Consider the following 11,639-nt stretch of genomic DNA (forward strand, 5'->3'; position numbering starts at 1 on the left):
TCCGCTCCCCCCCTGTCCCCGGAAGTTCTCTCTCACCTAAATGTGCAGCGTAGGATCGGTTAGGCGGCTGATCTCTATCTCATCGGGAATTCCGCGACTGCGTAGGGGGTCGAATTTTCCCCCTATAGGTTAATTGGCTTGGTATAAGTGTATATTGCCCCCAGTGTGTGTAGGATAGTGTTAATGTGCGGGGATCACTGGTTGGAACAGACTCGGTGGGCCAAAGGACCTGTTTCCACACTGTATCTCTAAACTAATCTAAACTAAACTAGACTAAACATAGAACAATACAACACAGGAAAGGGGACTTTGGCCCACAATTTTTGTGCCATACATGGTGCCAAGTTAAATGGATCTCATCTGCTTGTGCATGATCTATATCGCTCCATTCCCTGCATCTAACAGCCTCTTAAACGCCACGTTCATATCTGCCGCCACCACCACCACCCTTGGCAATGCATTCCAGGCCCCCCACCACTCTCTGAATAAAAAAACTTGCCCCGCAAATCTCCATTAAACATTCCACCTCTCATTAAACCTTCCCCCTGACTGTCTACCCCAACTATGCCTCTCATAATTATATATATATATATATATATATATATATCAAGGCTCCCCTCAACCTCTGACGTTCCACTGTACCTTGGTGCATGTGACAATAATAAACTGAAATCTGAACTCCATCCATTCTAAAAAGAAACATGAATGATTTATGAGAACGCAACCTCACATTTCATTTTGCTTTCCATTTTCACAAGATTGACAGATTTTTTCTACAGGTGAATCAATGGATGTGGAGCTCAGCTAGAAAATTGGAGATGATAAGGATATTCATCTGTGATATTGAATGGCAGGGCACACTTCACTGCTTGTACCTCTTACTCTTTTATTTTTCCGAGCCTTGTGTTTAGTCAAAGATGATATGATCTGATTTATTTGCTTCTGAGATGCCTTCAGACTTCATTTGGAAATAAATGTTGGATATAATTGAATTTCAATCCTGTCAGTTTTCTCTTTCTGAAAGAAAATTGAAATGTATACCAGCAATGAACTAGGAAGTTTTTCATTTTACAAAAGACGTGTTTTGCAACTGGTGTGAATTATGTAGAGGATCCAGTGGGATTATCCTGATTGATTGATTGAAAGATACAGCATGGAAACAGGCCCTCCAGCCCACCAAATTCACATTGATCATCTCGTCATACTAGTTCAATGTTATTCCACTTCCTCAACCATTCCCTACAAACTAGCGGCAATTTGCGCATGCCGATTAATCTTACCATTGTATCTGCCTCCACCTCGAAACCTGCCAATCTTCCAGGCACCCACCACCCTCTGTGTGAAAAAGCTTGCCCTATACATCATACAATGTTGCCCCTCTTACCTTAAAGTTATGCCCTCCAAACATAAACATTTCCACCCAGGGACAAAAGGTTCTGACTGTCTACCCTTTCTATGTCTCATAATTTGATATGCTCCCATCTATTTCACTTATTACTTTTTTATGCCATGTATTCCTGAATTTTGTTATTGTTCAATTATGGCGACCATATTGAGACTCTTTCTTGAATTCTATGCAGGTCTTTCACTGTTCAAGAAGTTCTCAGTGAGGAAAGAGGCTATTATGGATAGATCTACAATTTTATGATTTAATCCAGTACTGTTCACGATTGTTTGGTCAATCCCGATGGAAGGAAAAAGGACTTTGAATCTGTTTCCTGCACTTTTGATAAATATAGGTCTAGGATCAAGAACTCCACAGCCTTCCCATACAACCACAACAATGCTCTGACCCATGCTAATCCATTAGGTCCTAACATACATGTTGTTAAATACATTATAACATTGAAAATATAACACTGGCATCAAATAGTAAAATACAGTAGATTTGGGAAAGATAATTCATGGAATCACCTTCAAAATGTAGGCTTAATATCTTGGACATTATTGAATCCCACCTTTATCTTGTCAACGGCATATCTGAGAGCTTTCATCAAGACTGATGCAATGCGATCGTTATATTCTACCATAATAGGAGATTCTGTGATACAGCCGCAAGCACTACTTCAAGCATTAGTTGGCAGGCTGTCAACAGGGCAGTGTAAAAAGTTGCCATCATTGGGAATGTGTGTGCTGTGTTTAAAAGAATATCCCCAGTGTGTTCCATGCCTGTAAGATCCCAGTTTAGTTTATGTGTATATGTGCACGATGCATGTGAGGAAGGTGTTGTATTAAGTTTCTCCAGCTTGCTACTACTATGACCAAGTGCTTCTGGCAGGGTCTTCATTGAGTCTGTTGTCTTCTTTGGGCAATGTATAGATTAGTTTAGTTTAGAGATACAGCATGGAAACAGGCTCTTCGGTCCACCGAGTCTGCACCGACCAGCGATCCCGCACACACCCCTAAGCCACACACACTAGGAACCTACAGACATGCACGTCTTTAGAGTGTCGGAGGAAACCGAAGATCTCAGAGAATACCCACACGGTCACGTGGAGAACATACAAACTCCGTGCAGACAGGACCCGTAGTCGGGATCGAACCCAGGTGTCCGGCGCTGCAATATAACCATATAACCATATAACAATTACAGCATGGAAACAGGCCATCTCGGCCCTACAAGTCCGTGCCGAACAATTATTTTCCCTTAGTCCCACCTGCCTGCACTCATACCATAACCCTCCATTCCCTTCTCATCCATATGCCTATCCAATTTATTTTTAAATTATACCAACGAACCTGCCTCCACTACTTCCACTGGAAGCTCATTCCACACCGCTACCACTCTCTGAGTAAAGAAGTTCCCCCTCATGTTACCCCTAAACTTCTGTCCCTTAATTCTGAAGTCATGTCCTCTTGTTTGAATCTTCCCTATTCTCAAAGGGAAAAGCTTGTCCACATCAACTCTGTCTATCCCTCTCATCATTTTAAAGACCTCTATCAAGTCCCCCCTTAACCTTCTGCGCTCCAGAGAATAAAGACCTAACTTATTCAACCTTTCTCTGTAACTTAGTTGTTGAAACCCAGGCAACATTCTAGTAAAATGCTGTAAGGCAGCAACTCTACCACTGCGCCACCCTGCCGCCGTGGAATTTTGAATTCAACCTCCTAGCAGGTTGAGGACACAATCCTACAACTCACTGTGGTGGAACTCTAAATTTCAAGACTCAAGAGTATTTTATTGTTATACTGTGTGTTCCGAAATGGAACAATGAAATGAGCAATGTGTAGGAAAGAACTGCCGATTCTGGCATAAATCGAAGGTAGGCTGGACAGGCAGCATCTCTAGAGAGAAGGAATGGATGACGTTTCGGCTCGAGACCTTCTTCAGATTTTTCCACCTGAAACGTCACCAATCCATGTTCTCCAGAGATGCTGCCTGACCTCCTGAATTACTCCAGCACTTAGGACCCTGTTCCTTGGAGTGCAGGAAGATGAGGGGTGATCTTATCAAGGTGTACAGAATCATGAGAGGAATAGATCGGGTAAACGCACAGAGTTTCTTGCCCAGAAGATCGGGCAGCATTTCTGGAGAACATGGATAGGTGATGTTTCGGGTCAAGACCCTTCTTCAGATTTTTCGACCCGAAATGTCACCAATCCATGTTCTACAGAGATGCTGCCTGACCTCTTGAGTTACTCAACCACTTTGCTCCCCTTGCTGTCTTTGCAGTTTCTTAATTGGATGCATAGAATGGGTGAAGCCGTGAAATGAAACAAAATTAAAGAAACAACCTCCGACAACCTCCCCCCTATTGATGGATTGATTGAAAGATACAACATGGATACAGGCCTTTCGGCCCACCTAGCCCACACTGACCACTGATCACCCATTCACATTAGTGCTATGTCATACCATTTTCTCATCTACTCTCTGCACACCAGTGGCAATTGTTTTACACAGAGCCCACAGAGCTACAATCCCGCACGTCCTTGGAGTGTGGGAAGAAACCAGAGCACTCAGAGGAAACTCACCGGTCACAGGGAGAACGTGCAAACCCAACACAGACCAACCCCCAAAGTCAGGATCAACCCCAGGTATCTGGCACCATGAGGCAGCAGCTCTGGCAGCTGCACCATTGTGCTGCCCACAATATTATAAAAATTGGCCTAATTAAATTTAACATGAGCAATAGGGTTTGATCCAATGAGAAACATTAGTTATTTTGCAGTTTGCCTAATAATTAAAATATTATTGATAGATACCAGTGATAGATCATAGGCCCCCCTCGGTCATGACTGACCATGGGTGATGCATCCTAGTTGTTGGCTGCTTGCTCCAAACCTCGGCTAGATCAGCTTCGCTTGTGGCTGAAGAGACCAATGCGGGAGTGACAGTCTCTGTGGCAAAGGTCACATTTGTGTGTGGTCTCTGGTTTGTTGAAGTTGCTGCGCTCCTCTCTGCGTGCCCGCTTGTCTGCCGCTGCGTTCAACAGTTTCTCTTCCCCCGTTTTGGGATGTTGGTTCAGGGTACCTCTCCACCTTGTGCGGTCAGCTGCAAGGCTCTCCCAGGACCACATCGATGTCGAGCGCCTTCATATCTCTCTTGCAGACATCCTTGTAATGTAGCTGGGGGCGGCAAATGTTCTCCTCCCAGGTGTCAGCTCTCCATAGCGGATGTCTTTTGGAATACGGCCATCCTCCATGTGGTGGACATGGCCCAGCCACCGCAGTCTGCGCTGCCTGAGTAGAGTGTACGTACTGGGAAGGCCAGCGCGAGGCAGGATCTCGGCGTTGGACACTTTCTCTTGCCAGGATATGCCCAGGATACGGCGGCTGCTTCTCAGGTGGAAGGTGTTGAGTCTTCTCTCCTTCCTGGCATATGTAGTCCATGTCCCACTGCTGTACAGAAGCGTGCTGTTGACACAGGCGTTGTAGACTGCTATCTTTGTCTTCACCGTCAGCGTTGGGTTGGTCTACACTCGAGTTGTGAGACAAGCGAGAGTTGTATCTGCCTTCCAGATCCTCTTGTCAATATCTGTGTCCAAGGACAAGGAGAGGTTGTCGGTGATGGTGGAGCCGAGGTACGTGAACTGATGGACGGCATCAAGTTCATAGTCGTCGATGGTGATGACAGGCGGCGTCTCTGTATCCTGCCCCAGGACGTTCATCTTCTTCAGGCTGATGGTCAGCCCGAAGCCCTTGCATGCCCGATAGAAGCAGTCCATCAGTGACTGTAGTTCCTGCTGTGTGTGGGACACAACTGCTGCGTTATCGGCAAACAACATGTCTCTGATGAGAACTTCACGTACTATTGTCTTTGCTCTGAGGTGGGTGAGGTTGAAGAGCCTGCCATCTGATCTAGTACGCAGGTAGATCCCCTCTGTTGCAGTGCCAAAGGCATGTTTCAGGAGCAGAGCGAAGAAAATCACAAAGAGTGTGGGAGCGAGGACGCAGCCTTGATTGACGCCACTGTGGATATTGAAGGGCTCCGAGAAGCTGCCATTGAACTGCACTGTCCCCTTCGTGTTGATGTGGAAGGATTCTATCATGCTCTGCAGTTTTGGTGGGCAGCCGATCTTTGGCAGAGCCTTGAATTGGCCATCTCTGCTGACGAGGTTGAACGCCTTGGTGAGGTCAATGAAAGCAACATACAGGGGCATCCGCTGTTCTCTGCACTTCTCCTGGAGCTGGCAAAGGGAGAAGATCATGTCTACTGTTGACCTCCCAGCTCGGAAACCGCACTGTGACTCTGGGTAGACACGTTCTGCCAGCTTCTGTAGGCGGATCAAGATGACCCGAGCAAAGACCTTGCCGACGATGTTGAGGAGGGAGATGCCTCGTTAGTTGTTGCAGTCGCTTCTCTCTCCCTTGTTCTTGTAGAGGGTAATGATCGTGGCATCCCTCATGTCCTGCGGTGCAGCTCCTTTTTGCCAGCACTGGCAGAGGACTTCATACAAAGGAAGCAGTAACGTAGTTTTGCAATGCTTGATCAGGTCAGGGGGAATCCCGTCGCTGCCTGGGGCCTTGCCTGAGGCCAGGCTGTCAATGGCCATGCTGAGCACTTCTACTGTCAGCCTAATAATTAAAATGTTATTGATAGATTACCAGTGATAGATACCATAACACAAATTAGTTTGGTGTCACACTTACTTTGTTAATAAGTTCATGGATTTTGTTCAATGTTAACGATATATTGAAGTCTATTTAATAAGCAACTTTCACAAAATGTCCTATAAAATGAACATTTAATACTGGTTCATGAAAGCACATTAAGATTATAGATTGTAAAGTAGGCTCCCAGTTGCCAAACATTTTAACTCTGTTCCCATTCTGACCTTTCTGTCCTGGGCCTCCTCCACTGACAGAGTGGGGCCACATGCAAATTTGAGGAACAGCACCCTATATTTCGCTTGGGCAGCTTACAACCCAATGGTATAGATATTGATTTTTCTAGCCCTCTCTCTGTTCCTCCCCCACCCTACTCGGCTTGCTAGTTTCACTGTTTATTTCCCTTCGTTATCACCTCTTCCACAGCCAACAATGGACCATTGTGGGCTCCACATTTCCTTGGCCATTGGTGCTGGCTCTGATTTGTTCTGTACCTTATCGTACCTCTAGTTTCTCACTCACCTGACTCTTAGTCTGAAGGATCTCAAACAGAAACGTCACCCATTCCTTTTCTCTTACAGATGATCCCTGACATGCTGTTATTCCAGTATTTGGTGCCTATCTTCAGTGTAAACCAGCATCTGCAGTTCCTTCTTACTCACTTTGTTATATATCGTTATAGCTCATAAGATGCTGTTGTGAGCCGTGATTTAAAAGCTTTCAGTGCCATCAAGTGGACAGAGATGTTATTAAAGTCTGCTGAAATGTAGTTTTCTTATTTTCTATAGTGTGTATGATAAATAAAGAAACATTACAGATATCACATTAAAAAATCAATTTCTGGTACACAAGTTATAGAAGCAGAATTAGGCCATTCGGCCCATCAACTCTACTCCGCCATTCAATCATAGCTGATCTATCATTTCCTATCAACCCCATTCCCCTGCCATCTCCCCATGACCCCTGACACCCTTACTAATCAAGAATTTGTCACCTTAGGGACAATTTACAGAGGCCAATTAAACTACAAACCCGCACATCTTTGGAATGTGGGGTGAAACCGGAGCACCCGGAGAAAACCCATGCAGTCACAGGAAGAACATACAAACTCCGCACAGACAGCACCTGTAGTCAGGATCAAAACTGGATCTCTGGCGCTGTGAGGCAGCAGCACTGCCATTGTGCCATTCTTTCTGAAGTATTACTTGTTAATTTGATGCTCAAGAAATATAACAATTAATACATAATGGGTTATGGGGAATGGGTTTAAGAGGGAAAGATCGAACAGCCATGATTGAATGGCGGTGTAGACTTGATGGGTCGAATGGCGTAATTCTGCTCCTATCACTTGATTGTGCTGGAGGGAGATTCTAGTTTGGAATATGAAGGGTATTTTCGTCGATATTTTTGGATAGGGGCTTGTGTTTTCTGCAGAGGGGACTCGTTTTAATTTTTACTCTCTTTGTTTTTTGTTTTGTACAGAATATGCCAGGAAGCCATGATGATCCCAGATCAGAACAGCACAGCTTCCTCGTTTTTTTTCAATTCCAACCTCTCGTGGAACAGGGGATCCCAGGACGGGGTGGTCCTGGGCGAAGGTGCTATGGACGGGATCGCCGGCAGCCTCCTCGGTTTGTCCACGAGTCCGCCCGCGGCCTCCCTGGCAGTGAACGCCACCGTCATCGGTAACAGCACAGCCGACCCTCTCGGGGGCCACGCCGTCTGGCAAGTGATCCTGATCGCCTTCTTCACCGGCATACTCTCGCTGGTGACCATCATCGGCAACATCCTGGTGATGGTCGCCTTCAAGGTGAACAAGCAGCTGAAAACGGTGAACAACTACTTCCTGCTCAGTCTCGCCTTTGCAGACGTGATAATTGGAGTGATTTCAATGAACCTGTACACCACCTACATCATCATGGACCGCTGGGCTTTAGGCAACGTGGTGTGTGACCTGTGGCTGGCTATTGACTATGTTGCCAGTAACGCCTCTGTCATGAACCTTCTGGTTATAAGTTTTGACAGGTACTTATCCATCACACGGCCGCTCACCTACAGAGCTAAACGAACTCCCAAGAGAGCTGCAATAATGATTGGCCTTGCTTGGAGTGTTTCATTTGTACTCTGGGCTCCCGCCATTTTGTTCTGGCAGTATTTTGTTGGCAAGAGGACAGTGCCACCAAATCAGTGTTTAATACAGTTTTTATCGGAACCAATAATAACTTTTGGCACGGCCATTGCTGCGTTTTACCTGCCGGTCACCATCATGACCATCCTGTACTGGAGGATCTACAAGGAGACAGAGAAACGCACTAAGGAGCTGGCAGCCCTGCAGGCTTCAGCCCGCGACATGGAGCCGATGCACCTTGTTCGCCCTGCCGCCAGCAGCACGAGGAGCTGCAGCAGCAACGAGCTGCAGAGGGCGAAGGGCAAGAGGAGGCTGGGCAGGTGTCACTTCTGGCCCCTTCTCTCCAAGTCGTGGAAGGCCAGCGCGGAGGGGGAGCCGGAGCCCAGCAGCAGCGACAGCTGGAACAACAACGACGGCGGCGGCGGCTCCCTGGACCACTCGACCTCTTCCGACGAGGAGGACGTGGTGTCGGAAACCAGGGCGATTTACTCCATTGTGCTGAACCTCCCCGGGCTTCAGGCGGCCGCCACCGCTGGGTTGTCCAAGTCGGACAACGTGGATCTGTGCGCTGACAAACTCAGCGAAGACGACGCTGACGAGAAGGAAGGGAAGTTCAAGGAGGAGCAGGAGAACAGCTTCCATCAACATTTCGCCAAGCTCCCCACTCACTCCATGCCCTCGATGCATCCTTCCAAGACCATGGGAGGGATTTCCGCATTAGCAAAGTCATCCTCGTCCATGCCCCTGTCTTTCAGAGAAACCACCACCTCGAAAGCATTTGCCACGAAGACGAGGACTCAGATAACAAAGCGTAAGAGGATGTCGCTGATAACGGAGAAGAAGGCCGCACAGACCCTCAGTGCCATTTTGCTGGCGTTTATCATCACATGGATGCCTTACAACATTATGGTGCTGGTGAACACCTTCTGTGACAAGTGTGTCCACGACGCACTGTGGCGCCTGGGCTACTGGCTGTGTTATGTTAACAGCACGGTGAACCCCATGTGTTACGCGCTATGCAACAAGAACTTCAGGAACACTTTCAAAGCGTTGCTGCTGTGCCGGTGGGAACAGAAGAAGAGGCGGAGGCAGCAGTATCAACTGAGACCGTCTGTGGTCTTCCATAAAAAGATTCCATGCCAAGCTTCCTGAAGCTGCAGTTTGCAGACCGTGACTGGTTGTGCTTGGTAGCAATTGCATTGTGTTTCTCCGTCTCCTTGTTGAACACTGCATTGTTCAAGACCCATACTGGCTATTAGTGTTGTGAGCACATGGCTGGCGTAAATGCTGCTTTTGTATTATGTGTCGGATGGTGTTTACATGATGTAGTCAGCAGTACAAGTATTTAAAGTAGTGCTGATGTATTTAAATTGTGTAATTTTGTCCTTCTGTTCATATGAGGTTCATGTACGCTTTGGCTTAATATTTATTTGACATCAACAGAGCACTTAAGTCCTAAACCCTATTATTCAATGCAGCATTACAAATGCTGCGTTTCGCAGCTCAGTCCTGGAGAGTACTCCTTACCTCAACTTGCACATGTGTTTCCACTCCCTTCCTTCCTTTCACCTGCGGTACGGTGGTACAGTGGTAGAGTCGCTGCCTCACAGCGCCAGGGTCCCGGGTTCGATCCTGACCACGGGTGCTTGACTGCTTGGATTTGTATATTCTCCCTGTGACCTCGTTAGTTTTGGCCGGGTGCTCCAGTTACCTCCCACATTCCAAAAACATGCAGGTTTGTAGGTTCATGTAGCACATGGTGCTGGAATAACACAGCGGGTCAGGTAGCATCTCTGGAGAAACATCACCCATCCTTTTCCTCCAGAGATGCTGCCTGACCCACTGAGTTACTCTGGCACTTTGTGTCTATCTTTGGTATAAACCAGCATCTGTGGCTCTTTGTTTTGACAGGTTTGTGGGTTAATTAGCTTATGAAAATTGTCCCTAGTTTGTAGGATGGAACTAGTGTATGAGGATTGCTGGTCAGTGTGGACTCGGTGGGTCGATGGGACTTTTTCCATGCTATAGCTCTAAACTGAACTAAAATTACCCTTATATTATTTTAATACATTCCTCATCTCCATATAGTTAAAAAATGCTGGTTAGAGTTGGAATTTGATCTGCTCTGAAATGGTGCAGATTATTGCAACACAACCTGAGCCCCAAAAGAGTTGAGTGGAGAAGTTAGATCCACTTGCACGATATTCCTGGAGTAGATCATGCTGGTGATTTAAGTTTCAGTTCAGATCGTATCTTCAGGAAATTGGCACATGTATATACCACATGTATATGGAGTGTGTGAGGTTGCAGCCCCTGTTCCATTATCTAAAAGGGCTGCTCCTGGCTGCATTTCTCACCCTCCATCCTCATCTTTGGACACCCTGTGCGTAGGGGAGAGGGTAGGGCCGAGGATGTCCTTGTTGGGTTGCTCCTGGGCCTGGCCAAGATGGTCATCCGTGAGTCACGGCACCAGGCGGAAGAGGGCTCTGTCCGAGCTGGCTGCCTGCCCCTTTTCCGGAGTCACGTCCATGCCCGGGTGGTGTTAGAAAGGGACTACTCGCTGTCCGCGGGCGGCCTGGGGGATTTCCAGGACCGCTGGGCACCGCGGGGGATTGAATGCATCCTTGACAAGGATTGTAAGATAGTTGTATTATAGTTTATCGTTTGTCGTGTATTATGGTGGTGGGTTCTGTTTTGTTTTTTACTGTACTGTATATATTATTTTAGTATTTGAATAAATATTTTTGATTAAAAAAAATACACCAGCACAATTCTACACACTAGGGATCATTTACAATGTTATCAAACCCAATGTCCCTATCCCCTGACTCTCAGTCTGAAGCAGGGTCTCTATCCAAAACGTCACCTATTCCTTTCCTCCAGAGATGCTGCCTGACCTGCTGAATTACTCTAGTATTTTGTGTCTACGGTGTAAACCAGCACTTGCATTTCCTTCTTACACCTAACCTACAAACCTGTACGTCTTTGGAGTGTGGGAGTAAACCGGAGCAAGCCTATGCGGTCACAGGGAGAACGTACAAACTCCATACAGACAGCATATGTAGTCAGGATGGAACCAGGGTCTCTGGCGCTGTAAGACAGCAATTCAACCGCTGCACCACTGTGCCGCCCGATAATAAAGTTTACTTTCGTTTTTTTTAAAAGGCACAAAGTGCTGGAGTAAATCGGTGGGTCAAACAACATCTCTGCAGAACATGGATGGATGATGTTTTGGGTCAGGACCCTTCTTTAGACTCAGTCACCACACCTGGCTTAGTTTAGTTTAGTGATCAGAAATGGAAACAGGCACTTTGGCCTGTCCGAGTCTTTGCCCACCATCGATCACATTCATTTCATGTTATCCCACTATCTCATTCCCTTTGGGATGTGGGAGAAAATCAGAGCACCCAGAGAAAACCCACACAGTCACAGGGAGAACATCCAGATTCTGCTCCGACAG

The 11,639-nt window shown here is 46.7% G+C and overlaps 1 protein-coding gene across 1 annotated transcript in view; it reads left to right on the plus strand.

The window, feature by feature from the left end:
* Positions 1-9,816, plus strand: part of chrm3 (cholinergic receptor muscarinic 3) — a 199,681-nt gene extending 189,865 nt beyond the window's left edge. The window contains exon 4 of the mRNA XM_033025459.1: positions 7,534-9,816. Coding sequence (XP_032881350.1) covers positions 7,550-9,331 — 1,782 coding nt within the window. The 5' untranslated portion in view covers positions 7,534-7,549 and the 3' untranslated portion in view covers positions 9,332-9,816. The remainder of the gene's footprint in view (positions 1-7,533) is intronic.
* Positions 9,817-11,639: the final 1,823 nt, after the last annotated feature.

This window comes from Amblyraja radiata, chromosome 8 (genome assembly GCF_010909765.2).
Source record: "Amblyraja radiata isolate CabotCenter1 chromosome 8, sAmbRad1.1.pri, whole genome shotgun sequence".
NCBI lineage: Eukaryota > Metazoa > Chordata > Chondrichthyes > Rajiformes > Rajidae > Amblyraja > Amblyraja radiata.